Source organism: Macrobrachium nipponense, chromosome 8, assembly GCF_015104395.2.
Source record: "Macrobrachium nipponense isolate FS-2020 chromosome 8, ASM1510439v2, whole genome shotgun sequence".
Classification (NCBI taxonomy): domain Eukaryota; kingdom Metazoa; phylum Arthropoda; class Malacostraca; order Decapoda; family Palaemonidae; genus Macrobrachium; species Macrobrachium nipponense.
Window position 1 is genome coordinate 52,833,435 of NC_087203.1, and position 26,013 is coordinate 52,859,447.

General features: G+C 37.5%; 1 protein-coding gene across 3 annotated transcripts in view; it reads right to left on the reverse strand.

Annotated features, from left to right (window-relative positions):
- Nucleotides 1–395: 395 nt before the first annotated feature.
- LOC135222780 (DNA excision repair protein ERCC-1-like) overlaps nt 396–26,013 on the reverse strand; it is a 113,780-nt gene continuing 88,162 nt past the window's right edge. For all 3 annotated transcript variants that reach the window (XM_064261046.1, XM_064261045.1, XM_064261047.1), the window contains 2 exons: nt 11,748–11,933; nt 396–1,533 (listed from right to left, as the gene is read on the reverse strand). In XM_064261046.1, the coding sequence (XP_064117116.1) occupies nt 1,180–1,533; nt 11,748–11,933 (540 nt within the window). In that variant the 3' untranslated portion in view covers nt 396–1,179. The remainder of the gene's footprint in view (nt 1,534–11,747; nt 11,934–26,013) is intronic.

Below are 26,013 nucleotides of genomic sequence, written 5' to 3' on the forward strand. Positions count from 1 at the left end.
CTCAGGAGAAGATATGTACTGCTAATTACAGTCTCTTTAACCAATTGGTATTAACACATATGCACACTGTTTGTTTGTGTGTGTTCATGGTGTTTTAGAAATGCGTAATAAATCTTTGGAAGACAAAAAACAAACATAAACTTTGTTGTCGTCAGTAGCTAGTAATGAGAAACAGATTAACATTCCTGAAAGATTAAAGAGATAAACTCTCTCTCTCGTTCTTGTGCCTGGCACAAGATATGTCATAGCAGTAACACACCCTGTTTTGGCTGGAAGGGTTAGAAGTAGTATGTATATATTTTTAAGGGTCCTAATGTTTCAGATGTTTTTGAAATGATATTAATAATATAATTCCAAAGATTATAACAGTAACAGGAGGATAATAATTTAAATAATTTATTTGATGTAGGATGTTATTTAAGGTATACATTTGGTATTTGAACTTTCAAGATAGGCAGTTATAAGCATTATTAAAGGGGACTCTAAGCATTCGTGGATTTTAACTATTCACCGGGATGTGCTGGTACCTGCGAATCTCCTGCGAATACGGGTGTCCACTGTACCCTATCTATATTTACCATTTACACTGCATTAGAGTAGTATAGTAGTAATACACGTAATATAGTGTTTATATAGTAAAATACATTCAGAACTTACACAAGTTTCTCTTGTATATTTTTGGATCAACAGTGTTAATAATAATTTAGCTTAAGCAGGTACTGTCCGGTAAACATTTAGCATGCAGTGATTAGATGAAGGTTGCATTACATAAATTTTATTGAGTATTCGTGGCCTTAATTGATTCCTCAAAGATGCTTACAAAATAATTATAGACCCAAGAATTTGTGAAGTATAAACATTTGTAAATAGTAGCAAAATAAACACTTTTTAAAAAGTACAATAAATATATATTGTAAATACTAAAATTAAGTTAGGCATACCATTTGGTTTTCACTCGCACATATGCAATATTATAGGACTTCTTGAGACAATATTATCTAAAAAAATCACAGCAGTTAAACAGACAAACATGTCTCTTTTACTTAAATACAAGTTGCTGTGTCAAAAATATTAGAAAATATTAGAACAGCTTAAAATTAAAATAGGTTAACATCTTCATACATTCAATAAAAAAACTAATTTAAATTTACCAAATATGTACCTTAAATATTTTACCTGTTAATCTGTAGCATTGTTTGCCATTTCTGAATTTTGTGTTGAAGAATCATCACTTGAGGATGCTTTTGCTTTTTTGGGTGAAGTACCTTCAGTAACAGATGTTCCAGATTTCTGAGGTGAGCCTTTAATACCTAATACCTGTTGATTTGATCTTTTTTGATGGGTCTGTGTTTTTTTGAAACATTGGTGCAATACCCTGTAAAGTTTAGCAGCTTTCTGAGGTCCCAGACCTGGACACATAGCCAGCTCATCTTGTGAAGCTCCAACAATTTTCTCCAGAGATCCAAATGTAGAAAGTAAAGTCATTGCATCTGTACGATTAACTGACTTGACTGTTGTCAGAGTATCAATAAGCTGCAAAATATTACCAAATTAATATCTGTTACAATAATTTTACTTTTCAACTAAGCAAACTTAACATTATTCCTTGAGAGAACCATATTTTTAACTATGGGATGAGAAAATAAAATTAGCTGTAACCTTTGTTATATTCTATTTTGTTGCAATTGGAAAATATAAAAATTTTCATGATAAAATAATTTGGATACCTACTGTTACGTTAACTTACATCTGTGTACCATTAGATGCAATCAGCATTCAAAATGAACAAAATAATGCTTGGCTGACCCAGGTGGACTTTCACAGTAATCACCTGTTTTGAACCATGTGGCGCTGGAATGTTTACACTATTGTCAGAATTCTTCATGATTACCCACTAAGATGTGGGGAGGCCGGGTGGGTTTCCATTTTTAACAGTAAGTATCCAAAAAATTCCTTTTTAGGGATGAATCTTGTCTACTTTTAAAGTTTCCAGAACACCACATTGAATGAGGATGGTAAGTTAGTAGTACGTATTGCCATAGAAACATCCACTCGGCCGAGCAAACTAAAAGCTTTTTTTGAAAGAAAAAAGCTTCTAAACGTTCCTGCCTATTATATGATCCTTCTGATAAGTGCAACTGCCAGATGTTGAATCCACAGCAGGTGCAAAGCCTGGGTCATACATTGGTGATTTCAAACCGTGTATGTCGTAAAAGCAGAAATTTTGCTCATTACAACTCCGCTATGCTCTCATTACAACCAAATCGCCATAAATCGTAACCAAGACCCCGAGTTGACGACTTTGCACTAGTGATGGCAACTATGCAAGGCTGCCTTGCATAGTCGCCGTCATTCCATGACTACTGTCAAAAGTTGCCATGTCATGGCACAGTACACAAGAATTTTGTAATGGCCTCTCGACTTACAGCATTTGATTACGCAATTTGTAACTAGCAATGGCGAATTACGGCATTCATTACAACATACGCCATGTACTTGGCAAACCACAACGTGCGCAGTGGGGCTACGCAGTGAGTCAGAATGTGTCAAGTGCGTCGGCCTATAAATATTTTGAGTAAAATATATATTGCATGAAAGATTTTCAGTAGGTATTCATGATATAATTCATTAACTTTAGATATAGCTAAACGATACTGAATACTACTTAAAAGAAAATATATTTGGTAATTATATCAATATTTTTTAATTTTAAGTTTATTCAGGAATTTACATAGCTTTTCAACATGATTTTCTGAAGTATGAAAAGCCATTTTTTTATCGATTTATTATATCATTGATAATGAACGAGGCCTGCAGGGGAGTTTACATAATCGTGAAGACACCCTTGTGTCACGGAGTCCTCTCAATCTGCCTCACTCCTGGCAGTAGGATTTTTTTAAAAATTAAATTAAGTTGTGCAATGGCCAGCATCAAGGACTCGATAAGATCATGAAGAAGATTTATTGGGATCTGAAACACACAATTTATGGGAGATAAAGGGAAAATATTGATTTAGTTATTAAACTTTATATATATGAAATAGTGGTATCCATGTTCCTGACTCACTACAATCCTGTTACGTAAGTCAGAATATTACCTAACTAAATCGCAAGTAAATCGTGAAAAATCATCATGCTTCATGGAACTCGCCATCCTGTAAAAACCGTTAAATGTGGGTGTGGCTTAAATCATCTGTGACTTGCGCGTACGACTATGTAAATACGCAATCTCATCTCAACTTGCGCAATGCTAATGTAATGGTTCACTGCGGAAGTCGTCATGGAGTTGATATCAGCTGACACTTCTTTTTTTTGGTGAGCCCAAGCCCTGCGACTATAGGAGACCGATTGCCAAATCCAGCCTTTAACCCTTTAACGCCGAAGGGGTATAATAAAAATCGTCTCCCGTATGCCGGCGGCGTTCGCAAGTGAGTGCCGAAGCTGAAAAAAGATTTTTTTCAAAAAATCACAGCGCACTTAGTTCATTATCATATATAAATAATGCGATATATGATAGCGCAAAAACAAAATTTCATATATAATTGTATTCAAATCGCACTGTGAGCAAAACGGTTAAAGTTAAAGAGTTAAATTTTCCGTTGTATTGTACACTAAATTGCGATCATTTTGGTATATAACACATTGTAAAACGATCAAAGCAACACAGAGAAAATATTATCACAAAATGATGCATGAATTCGTAATGCGCGGACGTAAAAAAATGTTTTTTTCAAAAATTCACCATAAAACGAAATATTGTTCTAGAGACTTCCAATTTGTTTCAAAATTAAGATAAATGATTGAATATTACTATACTGTAAAAGTTTTAGCTTACAATTGCAGTTTTCGACCATTTCGGACGAGTTAAATTTGACAGAACGTCTATTTTTTTTATATATTTTTTATATGCAAATATTTCGAAAATGAGAAAAGCTACAACCTTCAATTGTTTTTTGTTTTATTCTACATAAAATTGTGCACATTTTCATATATAAAACTCTATGAAACGCCTAATATGAAACAGAGCAAATATTACGAGAATGCGACGTACGCATTTCGGAGATTTGCGGCAGAGAATCCGCGCCCGGAGGGAAGGAAAGTTTTTTTTTTTTTAAATTCACCATAAATCTAAATATTGTGCTAGAGACTTCGAATTTGTTTCAAAATGAAGATAAATGACTGAATATTACTAGATTGTAAGAGTTTTAGCTTACAATTGCGTTTTTCGACCATTTCGGTAGAGTCAAAGTTGACCAAATGTGGTTTTTTTTCTATTTATCATGATTTATATGCAAATATTTCGAAAATGCGAAAAGCTACAACCTTCAATTATTTTTAATTGTATTTTACATGAAATTGCGCACATTTTCATATATAAAACTTTATGTAACGGCTAATTTAAAATGGTGCAAACATTACGACAATCGGACGAAAAAATTTCTGATTTTTTTCGGAAGTTACCGCGCGGACGTAAGGGAAATGTTTTTTTTTTTTCATAAATTCACCATAAATCGATAAATCGAAATATTGTGCTAGAGACTTCCAATTTGTTGCAAAATAAAGGTAAATGATTGAATATTACTAGAATATAAGAGTTTTAGCTTACAATTGCGTTTTTCGACCATTTCGCTAGAGTCAAAGTTGACCAAAGGTTGAAATTTTGGCACATCATTATTTATATAAAAATATTTCAAAACTGATGAAAGCTACAACCATGAGTTGTTTTTAGTTGTGTTCTACATGAAATTGCGCACATTTTCATATATAATACTCCATGTAACGGCTAATATAAAATAGTGCAAAAATTATGTCAAAGTGACGAAATAATTTCTGAGATGTGTCGCTGATGTTTTTTAGTGCGAGAAGAAAGAAATTCGCGCTTGCGCGCCTGGGTAACGATTGTAAACAAAACAACGCCTTGATCTGTGAGCTCCCAGCATCCCCCAAGGCGCGTGATTAAAAAATTTTCGCCTGGTAGGCCTATAAGTATTTTTCCGCGAATTTCAAAAAAAACTTTTTATATCGACGTACCATATGTCCAATCGGCACCCAACAGACAATTTATGTCGACGTATAATACGTCCAATCAGCATTTAAGGGTTAAGAGAGTCACGGTCTGAAATCGCCAATGTGTGACCCAGGCTTATGTCCTCACAGCAAGACTTGTTGGGTGAGCCTTACAAGGATAAGGACTATCTCACAGAGTACTAGTACTAGTGACTCTTGTGCCAGAGACAAAAGCCCATAACTGAAGAAAACAACTACCTTCAGAAATAAAGGTTTGATCCTATACACCAATGTGTACCTTCATGCTCCCAAAACTCAGCACTGAGTAGGAAAAAACTGCCTAAAAAATCCATTTTATACCTGAGAGAGTGCACACTGTGCCTAAAACAAACTGCACAACATGGTCCACCTATGGTATACGCATAAATCCTTAACCCAGAGAATAAGTTTCATATTTTGCACTTTAAAAATTTTCAGGAAATGGTCGGCACTCCGAAAATGCAGGGAAACACCAACCAGGAGGTGGAGGAATCCTCTAAAAACCTAATTTCCTGGTTTTAGCATAATGACACTGATAATCAATCTTCCAAGAATGCAGTACGCTAAGGTTAGATCAGAGAGACTTAATGACATTAGACATATGAATAGGTAGAGTTGAACCTACCCAATATAAATTTCCTGTTTTTAGCATAATGACACTGATATTGCATCACAATTAACTAAATATCACCTTCAACTTAAAAAAAAAAAAAAAAAAAAAAAAAAAAAAAACTTCCACTTTTTGTTATGTATTTCAAAAATATTCAAAATTTAAAAAAATATTTCAAAATATTCATAATTTCACGCATCTATGTTGGGAGTTGATGTTTCCCAGCATGTTTATGGTCAGTAGTCCCCGCACCATGTTTTTTTTTATTTTTTTTTATGACAATGCCAGGTAGCCACTTCGAAAGGACACACTTCATTTCATTTGATAACATGTCAATATAGCTAAATATCGTAATGAAACTTAACTAGAAACAATCACAACATATTCACGGACGCGAGAGACTTATGAGAAGCATAAAAAATTACAACAGACATCCAAAAAATCAATTTCCTTACCTGATAAACATAGACGTCATGATGGCGTAAACCTGTTGCTTTCATGTTGTTCACTGAGATGGTTGCAGTGTTCGTGGCGAGTTTCAGCATGAAATTTGAAATAGTTTTCAAACCAGATCATTCGGTCAGTGTTCCCCCTTGGTCGGTATTCACCCACCTCACCCTACACTCCAGTAGGCTTCGACTATCTTTTCTAACAAATGGTTTTAAAGGAAATAAAAACATGTGCTTATGGCACAGATGCCATGAAGCTTTACTTTAGAAAATGGTAAAAGCTCAGGATTCAAACATCACTCGTTCTCTCATCCACTTGTTCTTTCACTTCCTTAATTGCTCCTGGCCAATCGCAAGACCCAGTAGGCCTAACTCCTACTGCTCCCTTTCGTCATCTGCACTGCATTCATCATTACTTCAAATTTTTCGTCCATTTTCTCAACCATTCTCTCTTCCGCTCCTTTCACCTCTTCTTTCATTTCCACTTTTGCACTCCTTAGCAAGCATTCCTCTCATTTTCTCTAACATGCTCTTCAGCTCCTCACACTCTACCCTTAACCTCTCATTCTCCACTTCCAATCTTTCCTTAGCTTCCCTCGCCAACCGCAACTCCTCCTTCAGCGTCTCCATCTCCTTCAACCCTTCCATCCTCACTTTCTCCATCAATCACACAACTCACTACCCCAATCGTCCTGCAGCTGCCGCACCAGCAGTCCCTGTTCGGGTGGTGGGATCACAAGCTAAAAAACAAGTGGGCAAAGACCCCCCACATAAATTCAACCAATCTGGCTGCCAAACTCACCCTCAGCCACACTTTCCTCTTCATGCTACAGAAAAAAATGCAGGACAATTGACTTACCTACACACATAACAAAAAAACACAAACACTGTACTCACCCCAACTCCAGATACTCAGGGCTAGGCTGCGCTGTCCGCTGGATGAGGTCACTAAGACACCAACAACCACCACAAACCAACACACAACCAACAACAAAGAACTATAACCACACAACTCAACAACAACATGACAACAACCAAGAACCACAACCACACAACACAACAACAACATGACAAGCAACTAAGGACCACAACCTCACAACTCAACAACACAACAAACAACCAAGGACTACAGCCACAACAAAAACACCAAGAAACCACAGCAGATACCCAACAACAACAACAACCCTCAACTATAACAACTAACAACTCAACAGAAACTCACAAGCTCAACAACCTCCCAACACACAAGCACAACCACCTTGAAACACACAGTACAAATAAATCAAATAACTCCCTGAAAACACAACACAACTGACCAACAATACTGCCAAGACTGCTGCCCAAACGTCTGTCCTTCACGATTTTTCATTATAGACTCTTTGCCTGCCACCGACTTGCCACTGCGCGCCAACTGGCAACCAACCAACCCCCAATGACGAACGAGCAATTCACTTGCTAACTATTCATTCACACAAACACAAACAACCTAACACCGCTTAATTTCACTGCTCTCTCTTTCTCTCTCTCTCAATCCTCAAGGACACTGTCAAATGGAACTCCCACAACTCCTCCATAAGTCAGAAAGTAGTAGTAGTAGTAGTACTCATGTATTATTAAATGATATTACTACATAAGTTTTGCCTCAAAATTAAATTCTTGAATGTTATGCCACTCATTTACCTTGCCTAGGTTACTGCTTTATTGGGACTGGGCTACTACAAGTCACATTTAAGGCTATAGGCTCCATAAGAAAGTACTTTCTCCATAGGCAAGTACATTTTCAATGTCTTATATTAAAATGTAGAAGTTTAAATATGTACATAGGCAAACAGACATTGCCATCGTTTTTCCCAGCAATGCCACCATCGGCAGAACAATGTCTACTGGAAGGAGGTCCCTGAATGAAAAACCTCATCGAATCTGACACAAACATCCCCGGCTATCGGAGGGGGTTCTGTTCTTGGCAGGGTGCTGATAAGCAAAAGCTGCCATTAACCCTTAAACGCCGAAGGGGTATATTAAAAATCGTCTTCCGTGTGCCGAGGCGGAAAAAATATTATTTTCTAAAAATCACAGCGCGCTTAGTTTTCAAGATTAAGAGTTCATTTTTGGCTCCTTTTTTTGTCATTGGCTGAAGTTTAGTATGCAACCATCAGAAATGAAAGAAATTATCAATATCATATATAAATAATGCGATATATGATAGCGCGAAAACAAAATTTCATATATAATTGTATTCAAATCGCGCTATGCGCAAAACGGTTAAAGCTAACGAGTTAATTTTTTTCGTTGTAATGTACACTAAATTGCGATCATTTTGGTAGATAACACATTGTAAAACGATAAAAGCAACACAGAAAATATTATCACAAAATAATGCATGAATTCGTAACGCACGGACGTAAACAAATATTTTTTTCAAAAATTCACCATAAATCTAAATATTGCCCTAGAGACTTACAATTTGTTTCAAAATGACGAAAAATGATTGAATATTACTATACTGTAAGAGTATTAGCTTACAATTGCAGTTTTTCAACCATATCTGATTGAGTTTAAAGTTGACCAAATGTCGAATTTTTTTATATGCAATTATTTCGGAAATTAGAAAAGCTACAACCTTCAAATATTTTTCGTTTTATTCTACATGAAATTGCGCACATTTTCATATATAAAACTCTATGAAAGGCCTAATATGAAACGGAGCAAATATTCCGAGAATGCGACGTACGCATTTCGGAGATTTGTGGCGGAGAATCCGCGCGCGGAGGGAAGGAAAGTTTTTTTTTTAAATTCACCATAAATCTAAATATTGTGCTAGAGACTTCGAATTTGTTTCAAGATGAAGATAAATGACTAAATATTACAAGACTGTAAGAGTTTTAGCTTACAATTGCGTTTTTCGACCATTTCGGTAGAGTCAAAGTTGACCGAACGTGGTTTTTTTTCTATTTATCGTGATTTATATGCAAATATTTCGAAAATGACAAAAGCTACAACATTCAATTATTTTTCGTTGTATTCAAATACATGAAATTGCGCACATTTTCATATATAAAACTTTATGAAACGGCTAATTTAAAATGGTGCAAACATTACACAATCGCACGTATGATTTTTTCGCAAGAGTTACCGCACGGACGTAAAGAAAATGTTATTTTTTTCATAAATTCACCATAAATCGAAATATTGTGCTAGAGACTTCGAATTTGTTTCAAGATGAAGATAAATGACTAAATATTACAAGACTGTAAGAGTTTTAGCTTACAATTGCGTTTTTCGACCATTTCGTAGGTCAAAGTTGACCGAACGTGGTTTTTTTCCTATTTATCGTGATTTATATGCAAATATTTCGAAAATGAGAAAAGCTACAACCTTCAATTATTTTTGTTGTATTCTACATGAAATTGCACACATTTTCATATATAAAAACTTTATGTAACGGCTAATTTAAAATGGTGCAAACATTACCACAATCGCACGTATGATTTTTTCGCAAGAGTTACCGCACGGACGTAAAGAAAATGTTATTTTTTTCATAAATTCACCATAAATCGAAATATTGTGCTAGAGACTTCCAATTTGTTGCAAAATGAAGGTAATTGATTCAATGTTACTAGAATATTGTTGCAAAATGAAGGTAAATGACTGAATATTTCTAGAATATAAGAGTTTTATCTTACAATTGCGTTTTTCGACCATTTCGGTAGAGACAAAGTTGACCGAAGGTTGAAAATTTGTCACTTATCATTTTTTATATGAAAATATTTCAAAACTGATAAAGCTACAACCATGGGTTGTTTTTAGTTGTATTGTGCATGAAATTGCACACATTTCCATATATAAAACTTTATGTAACGGCTAATTTTAAAATGGTGCAAACATTACCACAATCGCATGTATGATTTTTTTAGGAAGAGTTACCGCGCGGACGTAAGGAAAAAGTTTTTTCGTAAATTCACCACAAATCGAAATATTGTGCTAGAGACTTCCAATTTGTTGCAAAATGAAGGCAAATGATTGAATATTACTAAAATATAAGAGTTTTTAGCTTACAATTGCGTTTTTTCAACCATTTCAGTAGAGTCAAAGTTGACCGAAGGTTGAAATTTTGGCACTTATCGTTATTTATATGAAAATATCTCAAAACTGAAAAAAGCTACATTCATGAGTATTTTTTGTTGTATTCTACATAAAAATGCGCACATTTTCATATATAATACTCCATGTAACGGCTAATTTAAAATGGTACAAAAATTATGTCAAAGTGACGAAATAATTTCCGAGATGTGTCACCGATACTTTTTAGTGCGGCAAGAAAGAAATTCGCGCTTGCGCGCCTGCGTAACGATTGTAAACAAAACAACACCTTGATCCGTGAACTCCCAGCATCCCCAAAGGCGATTCAAGAGTTTTCGGCTGGTAGGCCTATAAGTATTTTTCCGCGAATTTTTAAAAAACTTTTGTATGTCGACGTAAAATACGTCCAGTCGGCACCCGAGAGACAAAAAATGTCGACGTAAAATACGTCCACTCGGCGTTTAAGGGTTAACTGAAACTCAGCAATTTATGGCGCTGAGTTTCAGTTAATGGTGCCAATAACTGTTGAATGGCACCTCTGTTAGGTTTATTATGGTGCAATAACTCTATTATCGCCACCTTATGGCACTGATAACCAAAACTCGGCGTGTTATGGTGCCATAAATCTCTGATTTTGTGGTGCTAGACAAGTGCCATAAAACCGAATCGCCATTAACCATGTCTACTGATAACCGGGGACGGCCTTTAGTAGACATTCTCTGATATTAATGATAACTGGGGGAACATTTTTACTAGATCCAATCAGTTCGGCAATGCAATACTATGGTCAAACAATTGGTTTAACTTAACCCAAGATTTGGATGTTAAATGTGTTAACAGCTGGCTACGGATATGGTGTAGCCTAGCCTATAAAGTAGCCTAAAATAAATAAGATAAAATATTTTATAACAGCACTGTTATAAAATATTAAGCTTGTTTGTAGGGTAACATTCACCACACCTAATTTACATATTCATTTGAGAAGCCAGATATCAACGTTGCATGAAATAAACTACCAGCTAAAAAGTTTCTACACTAAAACTTTCACTGAGACTTGATACTATGCACTTAACTTGCTTCTTTGTTTGGCACATCCAAAATGATCAAAGTACAGTAATTTCGGAACACTGGTAAGAGGACAAAATGTTACATGTCTTATTGGTAACAAAAATCTGAGAGTAATGGAGACCGGGCCTTGCACAGATACTTGGTTAACATAATGGCGACCTACGTAAGATGCGCTCTTGCCACATCTTGCAGGTTGACATAGGAATGGAATCATGGTAGTTGCTGTGGACAAGAGAAAGTGCCCTCTTGTCTTGAGTCCTATATGTACTATTCTATCATTGTCATTATGCACTATACTAGCCACGACCAACTAAGAGAGAAATCTTTGGTATTAGTTGATCTATATTATGGAGCCTCTATGGACCATGAGGATGAACAGCAGCTATGCTATCAAAAGTAAATCATATAATTATAAACCCAAAAAGTATACAAGCTTGAATCATGAAAAAATATTTGTAACACCCTCAGTCAGTAAAGACAATTATATTTACTTACCACGGCATACGGGTTAGTTTCATGTTTTTCCATAATCATGTCTGGTGGTTTATGCTCAAACATTTTGTATACCTCAATCACTCTTCCAGCTTCTTCTTGATCCCACGCAAGCATCATAGTCATATCTGCCATTACACATATTTTTGTAAGATGTTTCAGTTCATGGTGAGGGTCTTTAACATCAACCTGTTCAAAAGAAAACTGATGCTCATATGAGAAAATTCTGGGACTATGTGAGGAACATGAAAATTTTTTCTTCTACATTGTAGAGCATAAGGGTTATTATGTTATGTAGGAGTTATGGATGGAGTTCCATTTGACATCTGTGTGTGAGAGAGAGAGAGAGAGAGATGAGAGGAGGAGAGAGAAGACAGAGTGCTAGAGAGAGAGAGAGAGAGAGAGAGGGTAGTTGGTGGTTGGATGGTTAACGACTGAATTGGCTGTTGGTAAGTTCTGGGTTGTCTGCTGGTGCTGCTGGAGTTTAGAGTTCTGTGTTTTGAGTCAGTTTTTAGTCAGTCTTTTGTCAGTCTTTGGTGAGACCTGGTGAGAGCTGGTGATAGACAGTAGTGTCAGCAGCAGTCTAGTGAAGGCATTGAAATTCATTTAAGTTGTGTTGTTGATTGGTTGTTGGTTGTTATTGAGCTTGATGTCAATTGATTTGGAGCTGTTGTGCTTGTGAGTTTCTGTTGGATTATGTGTGAGTTGTTATGGTTGAGGGTTGTTGTTGATGAGCTGTAGTGATTCCTTGGTGTTGTTAGTGTGTGTGTGTGTGTGTGTTGCCTTTTGTGTTGTTTTTTTGTTAGTGATTGTTTGTGCAGTGGTCTTTTGTTGTGGTTGTGTTCCTTGTTTGTTGTTGTGTTGTTGAGTTCCTTGTTGTTTGCTGTGTTGTTGAGTTGTGGTTGTGTTCCTTGTTTTTTGTGCTGTTGTTGGGTTTTGGGGTTGTAATCCTTGGGTGTTGTGCTGTTGTTGTGGGGTTGTGGTCCTTGGGTGTTGTGCTGTTGGGTTGCGGTGTTGTGGTTCTTGGTTGTCTTTGTTGTTGTTGGTGTCTCAGTGACCTCGACCAGCGGACAGCACAGCATAGCCTGGTTTATTTGGAGTTGGGTGAGTACATGTGTTTGTTTTTTTGTTCTGTGTGTAGGTATAAGTCAATTGTCCTGCTTGTATTCTGTAGTGTAAAGAGGAAAGTGTGACTGATGGTGGGTTTGGCAGGTGAAGTGATTAGGTTAATGTGGGGGGGGGATTTGCCCGGCAGTTTTTAAGCTTGTGATCCCGCCACAATGTAATTTGTTCACTACAATCCCATTAATTAATATCCTTATTCTGTGCAACAGTTTTGAGCTCCACCATTGTGTACAGCTGTACTTCAAGAATTAGCATCTTTGTGCATTTTGTCTGGTGTGCCATTTATTCATTTATTTACCTAATGCATATTACTTTTCTTCAACTTATGATTTTATGGTGGCTCACTTGCTGTTGGGAGGTTGCTCTGAGTTCTGCTGTTTCTGTTGAGATAAGAAATTTCTATTAACCCTTACTGGCCAGGCTAAAAAAAAGGGATTTTGACAAAGGAAAAATCTATTTCTGGGGAGAGACCTGTGTCGCCCTGTGAAAAGGATCCTGCTATCCACTTTTCTAGTATAAATAGGTTCTAAATATACCAGAGAAGAAAAAGGCTTAGCATGGTATGCTGAGGTTACTACCCTCAAGCGCGAGCACCCTAAGGGTGTCGGGTATAAAGTACAAGGCGAGCGGAAGCCACTATTCACAGGTCTCCTGCCAATTAGAGGTTTCCTTTCCAAAATCCCTCTCATGGGGGGAGCTGACCCAACAGCTACTATTTCCCCCTCTCTCTCGCTACTACTACTACTACCCGACCCGAGTGCCATCTGCAATCCTGAAATTTTTTAGACATTTTGGCTTGGATTGGTGTAGGGGTAGGGAAGTCAATTAGAAGGGCTGGGTTTCACCGGGCGACACAGGTCTCTCCCCAGAAATAGATTTTTCCTTCGTCAAAATCCCTTTTCTGGGTCGACCTGTGTTCGCCGGTGAAAAGTTACCAGAGAATGCCCATCCAAGCCTACTAGATACCAAGTAATCTTATAAGGAGGCGTTAAATGAAACCTGGTTCATTTTAGCTTAAATTTACTAACTTAACATATGACAATATATCTAATTAAACTTAAGCTTACTTAAAGACTACTTATGCTAAGACTTAAACTTACGGCTTAGAATTAGAAATAACTTAAAGATATCATAATTTGACAGTGTATCCTGTAAGGAATTTATCACATTTCAGGAAATTTGTACAGTCCGGTCTATAAAAACAATCAGGAAACCCAAAATATTTTTATATTACAAGATTGGTGGCAGGATGACGCCCAGGTCCTCTCAACCCAGAGGAGAGAGGTATAGTGGAGAGTACGAGCGAGGCAGGTAGAAAGGAGAATGTATTAGGAGAAAGGGGTAGAAGGAGATTGATAGGATTTATTATTCAGGGGAGACTATGCTCCCTGCAGCAATTGCTGGGAATTTAAGGGCTTCTAAATTTTTCAAATAGTGGCGCTTAAAAACTACTAGAGATTTCCAACCCATATACCTCGAGATATGAAATTAATCCGAGACGCCTTTCGTATCATGAGGTTTTCGTATCTTGGACCACATTTTACATGTAAAATGGCTATCTGTTCCAAGCCCTCCAAAAACATCCCAGTAAATTTCATAATATAGGTAAATTGACCTATAAACAATGAAATACTACAACAATTTGGACCATTCAATACATAACTTAATAATAAAAATGCAAACAAAACCTGTAAATAAAGTGTTAATTAGTGTACAAGGAAATATTATTACTGTAACGTTAAATGTGGAATCTTACCTTTCGAGTGAGGCTATCTCCGAAAGTGGCGGCAGAGGAGGAGGAGGACAAACAGCAGATACGTACACTTAACTTTAGGAACACAGAAAAAATGTCAGAAAAACAAACTAAACTTTACAAAACACATTAACAAAACTGTAAACACTTAACTTTACAAAAAACTTAAATAAAATTCATTTGTCTTTTTTTATTTTTACATTTCTTTTTACTTTTTTATACTTTACGTAATTTCAATTTCTTTCTCACCACCGAATGCGGATGCCAATCCAAAAAAAAGTTTACGGAATTTGTTTTTCGAACCACCCATGAGAAGCCTTGAACTCTGGGGTTGCCGTTGATGTCCCCTCTCCGCTGTCGTCTTCAAGGCTTGGGCAATCAAATCGCCGAAAATAGCGCTGGCCTTCTGGCAGATTGCCATCTCGGTTATCGTATCGCCATCGATTGCTTTGTCCTTGATCCATACAAGAAGCAGCCTTTCCATTTCATTATGCACATGGCTCCTCTTGTTGGACACAATAGTCACGCCCTTGGAAGGTGTAGCTGCTTTGATGGTGCCTATCGTCGACTGATTTTGCCGTATTCCTTGTTAGCAATCACACTCAACCGCAAGCCAGCTTCATACTTTTTTATTATTCTCCATCTTTGTCTCCATAGAAAGCATTCTCTTCTTTCTGTGAACTTCAGCAACTTTCTTGGGACCAATGACTTGTATATGTACTGTACGTAATTAAGTTACGTATGTAGTACGTATACTAATTAGGTTCTCACAACACGATAAAGTAGCACAACGAAATCAATAACGAATTTAGGATACTAAACAAAATCGTTGGACCGAACGAATGCCGCATGCATACGATAAAGCTTCGGGTGCGAAGTGGCTGAGCGAAGGCACGCCACCACGTAACATGCATGATGGGAGGGATGCTGTCCAATAGGAGAGAAGGATCTCATGGCTTGGCTAGCATCAGGAACCAATGGGATAGCAGGAGGATGGTGGCGAGTCTACTAGAACTAAGATGGCGGCTCGCGGCTGCGAGTTCAAAAATGTTATCGGTGGGCGAATTCTCGGACTTTCAGAAAACCTTTTGTATCTGAAAACTTTCGTAGTAGAGCAGTAAAATTTTTCGTGTCAGCTTTCGCATGGACAAATATTTACGAGATGTACTGGGATGGGGAGATTAAGTACCTGTTAGTAAGCTATATTACTAATATCTTTATAATATTTTTTTTTTTTTTGCACTTGATGAGCACCTCCCTATTGACGAACATTCAGATACGAATAAAAGGGATGAAAAATTAAAATTGTGTTCAGAACATTCCACTTTACCACACAGAAGTTCAAATTTTGTTCTGCATGCCTATTCTGCCTAGTTACAACTTTTGCTGCTACTCACACCATCCCAGACTCTTGTAACTGTGTCAGTGGTAAGACTGTTGTGATCTAAGCTAAATCCTGGTTTGATTTCATTATTAAAATATTTAGCCATCCTTTATCTATCATGGCTAATGGCAAGCATAAGGCAAGTGAAGATAGTGGCAACGGTAAAATGTGGCAAGCTATTTCAATGGGAGCTAAGGTGGCTATTATAACGAAATTAGATGGTTAAAAATGTTGGATGTTAAAACATAAAAAATGTATATAATGTGAATCCTTCAAGGAGCAAATTATGGAACATGCAGTCAACAATTATAAGCAAGATAAGGGTGAAGCTGATATAAGAAATGGAAAACTTCTGGGGCATATGGATAGAACACCAGAGACAAGGTCTGCACCACTTAGTCTCATGCTAAATTAAGGAAAAGGCTAATAGCCTAGTTTTCGACAACTGAAGGATAAAAGCTTGCAAAAAGAGCAGCAGGTGGGATACATTTTCTGGCAAGTTATGGATAGTTCCATCACATTAAAAAACATGCTAACTTGCATCATACATGTTAGTGGTGAGGCAGTGAGCACTGACAAAGCAGCAGCCAAAATAATTTCCCCAGACGCTCAAGGAAATCATATATAGGGGTTATACCCCTCAGCAAGGGCGGTGAAGGATGGGCTAACCATACTACTGGGTGGCAACACATCAGGAGACTTCAAGCTAAACACTATTAGTGTGCTGTGCTGCAAATTCACAGTCATTCAAAAACCTCACAGTGTGCTCTCTAACCATAATCTGGATGTCCAATGACAAAGCCTGGGTGACTGTAGCTATATTCGAAGACTGGGTTTTCCATCACTTTGCTCCTGAAGTCAAGCTGCACTGCCACAAGAATGGGATTCCTTTCAAGATTCTCTTAATCATGGTTGGTGGCCCTGGCCACCCACCGAACTTGGATGATTTCCATCCGGATGTGACAATTGTTTATTTACATGTGCCCTGACACAACTTCAGTCCTTCAGCCAATGGATCAAGGCATAAGAGCCAATTTCAAGAAATATTACACTCGTCAAACATACAGGCAAGCACTGAAGGAAGTGAATGAACCTGGTATGACTTTATGTGACTTTTAGAATAGATACATTTACAATTCCATCAAGAATATTGAAACTGCATAGTGTGAAGTAAATGGGATCAACACGAATGGAGCATGGAAGGCTTTATGCCCACAGTTTGCCAATGACTTCAGAGGATTTAATCAGGAAGAGGAGGCAAAGGGAATCGTTAGCAATCTTATTGACATAGTCAAAAGATTTTGAAGTTGTTTGAGTCTCATTTAGAGGAGTTAACAAATGAAGATTTACTGAACTGAAAGAAACGCAAAGAACAGAAGAATATAAAGAAGTTCTTTCTTTAAAGAAATCTGAAGTGAAATTGATGGCTGAGGGGTTTTCTTTTATAGGGAAAGTTTTAACTATTTTTGAGAATTGGGACCCAAATGCTTAGAGATTCTCAAAAGTAGCAACATCCATCAACGATGCTATCCAGTGGTATGAAAAGAAAATCAGTGCAAACTTCCTTAGACCAATTCTTCAAACCAGTGTCTTCAACCTCAAGAGCCTCCCTACCTCCGTTGACTACTTCCTATTCAGATGAAGAAGAAAGTGATGCATTAGCAATTCTTGCCAAAGAAAACAATGATGCTGATGATCTGCTGCCCATGCAATTTCACACAGCCTCTCTTCCTCTCATCCATCACCTCAAGCCCACACTACCAGTGTCAGAGGTAAGAAAATCTACTGTATTATCACCACAATTTATTTAGATTTTATGTAATATTAAATAAAGTACTTAATAACATACAGTACTTTATCTACAGTGTACGTACTGTGTTTCAGGATGAAAATACATACGATACTGTATACGTTTGACTTTAGTATATCATACATTCCTTAAATAGGCATGAAGAGTACAGTAACCAACTTACAAACAATTCAACTTTCAAACAGATGTCTGGAACATAACTTGTTTGTGAGTAGGGTGCTGTCTGTAAGTACTTTGCAAAATTACAATTAAAGCTGACATACTACTGTAAAAGACGAGAACTAAGAGCAGCAAAAATCATTGAGAAAATTTATGGACAAATAAATATGTGATGAACTGGGATGGGGATGGGTAGTACATTCCTCCATGAAATCTCAAGTCAGACTAGTATTCTACCTTGTATCCTGAGCTGAGGTGTAAGTGTTGCCTTAGAATTATTTATGGACCATTCAAGTGATTTGAATGTTTTCCCATAAAATTAATTAAAATATTATGGCATAAAATAAGTATCATCATATATGATACAGCCTGCTTCTCCTCTTATGCCATTATCGCACATCATAGGAAGTCTACTGGTGGAAAAGGGTTAATCCTTTGCATCTGGGAAATGCCTGTTGATAATTAAATTTTAAGTTAATTGTTTTGCCATCTTAGTTGTTTTTTTAATTTCACAGATTACAGTATGTAAGTTACCTATGGTTCCCCGTTTTCTGTTCTCAGAGTACTTTACTGCAGTGCTGCTTTTAAAATGTCATTTTTGATATCATAGTCGCAGTCTTGTCCTCAAGGAGTAACCTTTCCATGGTCTATCCAGAGCTCCATGGTGCCCAGAATAATGTCAAAAAATTCTCTTAACTGGTCTTATGCCAGGGCAAGTGTCGTAATCCGACCAAGACACCATTCCCGAATCCCTTTCTGGTCGGTCAAGAAACCAGAGCTCAGAGAAGGCTGTTCTTCGCTTATTGATTTAGCTAAGTGCATAGTTTTAAGTTCCAGTTTTCAAAAAATTTTACTTAGACTGTAGAGCGATGATTTATTGTGAGCAAAACCCACAATCGGCTTATTTCATTGGCGCTTCTTACGATTTATGATCGTTAGTGTAGATCCAAGAATTTCGTTCTGCACTTACCTACTAATTTCATTATCAAGGTTCATGGAAACATAAATTGAAAGCTAAGTTATTGATTTTAAATTTCAGTAGGAAATTTTGTTAGTTTATAATGTGGAACAATGATTTTAGTGTGTGTTAAAAACCTTAAACCATCGTTTTTTGCCAATACGAGTCAGCAATAGCAATTTAGGATCGTTGTCTCTGAGTTTCGTTTTGGTTAATAGATTTCATTCCCGAAGTTCATGGAATCTTCCATCTTGAAAGTTATTATATAATTTCAAGTTCCATCTAAAAATATTTTAGTTTAGACCGTGGAACAATGATTTTAATGTGCATGTAAAGCCGTAAACAGGCTTTTTCGTCAGAACACGTCATCGCTTCTTACAATTCGCGATCGTTAGCTGTTTGTAGAGGTGGAAGTTGTTTTGAAGAATTCCATTTGTCAGTTTTACCTAAACAAGTATTCCACAATTATTATCAATAATAGATAATCTGTTCAGATATCGATATTGGCCATAGGCTACCAGGCAGTAGCCTACAGTCTATGACGATTCAGTGAGAATATGTTGGCTAGACTGTAGTAGATATTGTCCGTAGGCTATATCCTAGGATTATGTATCCTTAAGGGTGAACAAAATATAACTTGGATTAGGCAGTACCCTGAGTTAAGGTAAGATTTGGGTACATATCCTGTTAGGCTATAGGCCTCCTAAGTTTACACCAAAGACCTTAGGATTAGATAAAAGGCTACAGAAATTTTACCTGTTTATATAGTAACTCTGTGCATTCAACTATTGTCTTAATACTGTAGGCTATCATGGGCATACCCCTAAAATGGAATTAAATAATCTAGATTGATTTCAACAATATCCTAGGCTAGGTGATAGGCTACCCTAGCTTCAGTAGACCAAAAACAGTTAATCTGGACTAAACAATAGCCTACATTAGGTCATAGACTAACTATTAGGTTTCACATTTGTAATTTACTGTTTTATATAGACCAAAAACAGTACATAGACTAAATGGACTATGAACTATTAGTCTATCTTGAAGGCTACAAATTACACCTGGTTAATCCTATACCTTTAAGGTAAATTAATCAGGATGAGAGAATAATCTATACTAGGTTATAGCTAGCTATAAAAATTCACATCAGTGAGTTTCATATTAGAAAGTTACTGTTTTATATAGTAGACCAATAGCTTAGGGCTAGATATAAACAATCTGAGTTGAACAAAAGTTGTTAACCTAACTATGAATTTACATGCAATTAACTTTCTGTTTTTATATAGCCTTTATATTTGATCTAGAACAATTTGGATTAGGCAATGCTGTATTCTAGGCGGAGAGAGAACAATTTAGGAAATGTCATACTGTTGGTATATTAAGAGTTAGTTTAGCCCAAATAGCCTAGGATGGGATACAAATAATATCCTAGGCATAATTAAATAACCTAAAGCCATTTAAAAACAGTGGCTTGGGCTAACTAAACAAATTAGTCCATGGGATATTAGTCCAAATGGTTTGACAATTAAAATTAAAATTTGACATAGCTAGTCCAACTGTACAGCCATATACAGCTGTCAAAACTAACTTAAATCTCAAAGGGCTTAAGTTAACATAGGCTTCTAATAGAATCTATTACAAATATCAAAACTCTATGAGGAACTACAGAGGTGTCCCTCATGACAACTGGCTTCTAATAACAACTTGCTTTATATCACTACAAGGCTGCAATTATGAAAGACCTCAGTTCAAGTGTTTTGTATCAAATTGCTCAAGTAATTTTGTGCCAGTGGTATGGGTCATACCAAATGCATGCAAGTTTTAATAATGAAACTGCTCATATTAAGCTGTCCCACTGATTCCTAGGGTTCAGTAGAACTAAGGAAAGGAAAAATTATAGCTTTTCAGCAAAAGTTCGGCAACAGGTATGTAACCCTTTTTTCTCAGACCAAGATTTATGTTTTGTCAAAACCCAGTAACATTAGTTCCCAGTACCTCCAAGGTGTTTTATGTTTGGGGAAAAACCCAGTAAAATCGGTCCCCACTACCAACCAGGTTAAAACTAAGGGGAAATAGAGGGATTTTTACACGGGGGATATTCTTACTATGGAATATGAAGTGGCATTGCCACTGAAATGACCCTGCTGAATCCAGATAGTCAGGGACACAAATTTCAGGTAGCCATGGGAGAAGCCTTATAAAAGGAATTCTATCCCCATTTACAGCTAGCGATGTTGAAGAAGATTTTATCCCCCCAAAAGGGATACTAGGATCCATCTGACTCCAACTGACGTTACTATATTTTGAGTGGGTGTCGTAACTTACCCGAGACTTCTGCCCCTTTGGTAACAGGCAGTTACTGTTCAATTGTTGAAATTCAGTCAAGATGTGCAAGCTTCCCCAAACGGGATACACAGCTTGCGGCATTTGATCAATTCCATAAGGAAATTAGGATCCTTCCCCCAAAAGAGATACAGGCAGTCCCTGGTTAGCGGCGAGGGTTCCATTCCCTTGGGTGTGCCGATAAGTGACAATTGCCACTAACCGAAACTCAGTGGCTTATGGCGCTGATAACCAGTTATCAGCGCCATAAGCACCCTTTTGGAGGGCCATAAGAACCCTTACGGCGCCATAAGATGCCTTATGGCGCTGATAACCGGAACTCGTCCTGTTATGGCACCATAAATCGCCAGATTTGTGGCGCTAGACAAGCGCCATTAAACCGGATCGCTGATAACCAAGTCCACCCATAACCGGGGACTGCCTCTACAAGGAACCACCTGGACCCAATGGAAATGACAAAAGTTTCAGAGGGTTATAGTAATTCATCCAGGACCTCTGGCCCTGGGGAACATGCACTTGTAGCTCGGCTGTATAGATGTTCAGTCAGGTTATGCAAGCTCCCCCAAAATGGATAAACAATTTGCAGTATTTGATCAATTCCATATGGAAATTATGAATAACATCCTAAAATGTTGTTGCTAAGAAAGATAAGTTACAAAAAAGGAAAATCCATTTTCTTAAAGGAGGTCTGCAGCAAAGAGGCATTCGTGCACGTGTTGGAGGTGCTTGTTCTCATGATTGTTCTAGAATTACCAGGCATGTTGTGGAATGCAACAGGCGCCGACGTGTCGTGAGGAACGCCGCAATTTCTGATGCAATACTTCTTCGAGATTCTTCTAAATTGTTCCAGTCATCTCGGGAGCCTGTGACGTTCGCTGGTAGGCCCCGCCCCCAGATTGCCGTATAAATATGACTGACGAAGTAAGAGATCATCAGTGAGAGATCAGCAGCAGAGATCATCAGTGAGAGACCAGCAGAGCTCATCAGAGAGAGATAAGAGAAGAAGAAACAGACGAAGGATCAGAGAGGAAAAGGAGCTCAAGAGTTTGATCGAAATCTGGTCAAGTCGTCGTCAGGGAGTGGACGACCGTGATATTTCAAGCATTCATAGAAGAAACATCCTACAAGAGGTTTCGAGGAGATCCTGCCCTTCGAGTATCAAGAATAGACATTGCTTTCTGCAGTACGGAGTCTAAGAAGACGTTGGAAGTTATAGTTCTCCTTTGTGAAGCCGTCGCTTCGAGGATTGATTGTCGACCGCTGAGAAACTGGCCAGCAAGTATTTTCATTACCTCACCGTTTCCCCAGTTCATGCATTGTAAGATTTTACTTTTGTTATGTAAATAGGAGAAACCATTCTGCATTTATCTTTGTTAGTAAGCTTGTAAATAAACCTATATTCTGTTTGTGTATCTTTCTATATTCATATCCCCAGTTTCAACTGTTGGTGTTAAATTCTTTTTGTTTATTTTAATATCAAACCTGGAGAGGACCTCTCGGGGTATGTGACATTAGTGGCGACCTTGCTAGGCTATTTGGCACCATAACAGTTTGAAACAGGGAGAATATAGAAAGAACCAGAATGAGTGAGATGGTGAAAGAGTTTATTGAGTCGGGTAAGCTTCTAGGTCTAGAGGGGAATGATCTCCGTGAGTATGTTGAAAAGAAAGAAAGAGAGAAGAATGAGAGAGATGAAAAAGCAGCTGAGAGAGAGGAAAGAGCAGAGAGAGAAGCAATGAAAATGCAGTAAGAGAGAGAAGCAATGAAAATGCAGCAAGAGAAAGAGAGAGAAGCAATGAAAATGCATGAAGAGAGAGAGGTAATGAAAATGCAGTAAGAGAGAGAAATGTTGGTAATGCAGCAGGAAGAAAGAGAGAAAGAATGTATGCATGAGTTGGAAATTGCTCGGTTAAGGCAAAGTACTCGTAACAGTCAGACAAGCGAAGCTGATAGCTTAGGTATGAGTGCAGTGCTGAAATTAGTACCAAAGTTTGATGAGGAAGACGTAACAACATATTTCATGTGTTTTGAGAAGTTAATGGAACGAGTAGGTTCTCCTAAAGAAATGTGGACTCTATATTTACAGTCAGTTTTGAGTGGTAGGGCACTTACTGTGTATAGTTGTATGCCTAAGGAGGAATGTGATGATTATGATATTGTGAAAGAAACTGTTCTTAGCACGTACAGGTTAGTACCAGAGGCGTACCGTAAGAAATTTAGGAGTTTGAGAAAGGACGAAAATATTTCGTATGTAGAATACGGTAAGAAGTTAGAAAGGCTGTTTTTTGATTGGTTAACTTCTGCTAAAGTTGAGGATTTTCATGCTTTGAAGAACTTAGTGTTGTTAGAAAATTTCAAAGATAACGTATCCCCTGAGATTAAACTTTATATAGAAGACAGGCGAGAAGTATCTTTTGCAGGAGCAACTAGGTTAGCAGAGGAATATAGTTTAACTCATAATTTGAGTGTTAGCAAGAAACGAAATGATCCTTTGTCTGGTAGAGTACAAAGCAGTAAAGGTTTCAGTTCTAGTAATAGCAATGAGAGTAAAAGTGACTATTCCTGCTATACATGCGGAAAACCTGGTCATACGTCTAAGGTTTGTAAGAGTAAAGTGGCATCTAGTGGCTCAGAATGAACTTGTTTCTGATGTAATGGGAAAGGGCATTTAGTGAGAAATTGTGCAGTAGAAAGGAAGGACGGTAAGAAACCAGTGTCTCTAGTTAACCTTTCGTCAAGTAGGAATCGTGTGATGAAAGAAACTAGGAAATTTTTTGGTGAATTTCTGTCAGAAGGCATAGTTTCCTCTCTTGGAGGAGTAGATTCGATGGAAGTAGTCTTTCTTCGAGACACAGGAGCTGCTGTCTCACTGATTAGGAGAGTGTGTGTGCCAGACAGGGCGGAAATCAATATGGCAGAAAAAGTCATGTTAGGTGGATTTCCTAACACTTGTGTTCTTTGTCCTTTGTTGAAGTTGAATTTAGAAAGTCAGGTAGTGTCAGGATTAGTGAAACTAGCAGTTTTTGACAGTTTGCCTGTTGATGGCATTGACATTATTGTCAGTAATGACTTAGCTTTATCCAAGAATGTGAATCCTGTTGTGAGTGAGATTCCAGTGCCTGAAATGGTAGCAACTAGGTCAGGTTTAGATACAGACATAGACTACGGTCATAATTTGTTCGTGGATTTGAATGAGAGTGAGTTCGTGGATTCAAACGAGTGCGATAGAGGTAGCGAGGTTGGGAAGGTGTAGCTGTTGAGGGTAACGTAGTCAATGTAGTGGAATCAAGTACTAGTTACGGTGATGAATTAGGCACTAACCCTTTGAATAAGGATGAGTTAGTCGAGTTTCAGAGAGAGGATGAGACACTAAGCCGAATTTTTGAATGTGAAGTGGATGATGATCTCGATAATGTGTGTAAAGAAAAGTTTTGTTTAAAGGATGAAGTTTTGTGCTGTTATGTTTGGCCTAAGTCAGGTAGCAAAGAGGAAATCACAGAACAATTAGTAGTTCCTAGGAAGCTTCGTGAATTAGTTTTGAAGTTAGCACATGATGAGCAAGGACATTTGTGAGTAAATAAAACTTTCAGGTGTATTAGTAGGGCGTACTTTTGGCCTAAAATGAAGAGTGACGTAAAGAGGTATGTTTTAAGCTGTCATGAATGCCAAATTGCCGGGAAACCGAATCAAGTAATTCCCAGAGCTCCATTGTGTCAGGGACGGACTGGGACTAAATTTCGGCCCAGGACTTTTGATGTTGACCGACCCACTTGAAGATGGAGCTAAATAGAAGTGGGGAGGTATATCTTGGAATGAAAGTATACATTTAAAGGGAAACAGGCTACACACACACACACACACGTGATGGTTCGGATAAACGGCTCTGGGAAAAATAAAACACATGCAGGCATAACTAAAGGAATTACTTTTATTTTAGATTATAAAAATTTTCTTCAATAGTTCACTCTTGAATGCAACTTTGTCAATTATTAAATCATTATTGAGACATTAATATATCCCTCTCTACTGTCATTAGCATAAACTCCTGGAGGTGTTCCTGTGAGTCTGCTTCTTAGACGATTTTTTATGAATTTCGAGGGAGAAAAAAAACTTCTCCTCACAGGACTTGAGTAACTGACAAAGGTCAGGAGATACTGTAAGCTAGATCAATTATATGATAGGCATCAGTTAACAAGTTGTACGTACTGAGTATCTGGTAACAGCAGACTGGACAATTCTTACATGATGAACATTTCGTTGCAATTGTCTCATGTCTGTCTTCATTTAAATAGGACTGTGTTCATCCTCATCATTCATATCTTTAACGGTGGTCTCAAGGGACTGCATTTTTCAATTGTTCCCAGTGTGTAGCTAGACTCCTTAATTCCAACTTCAAGTTTTCAGCTGGATGCGACTGTTGAACTTAGCAATGGCTTACTGGAGTTCTTTAAAATAAAGATCTACTCTTCAATATTGCTGTTCTTCAGCTGATCAAATTCTCTGGGTCAAGAATCGATAAATCATTGTAAAATGTCACCCATGAGAAAGAAATCAACCACTGAGGCTCTGTGTGACTTGTCCAAATATTGTCATATATACCTCACTTCATAAGCCTTCTCTGAGTCATTCAGCCTTTCATCATAAGCCTTCTCGCCAGGGCATCGTTTTTCTTCTTTCTAACTCTTTTCAGTGGCAACTCTGTCTGCCAACCTCCAACTCCAAATCTGCATTCTCTTC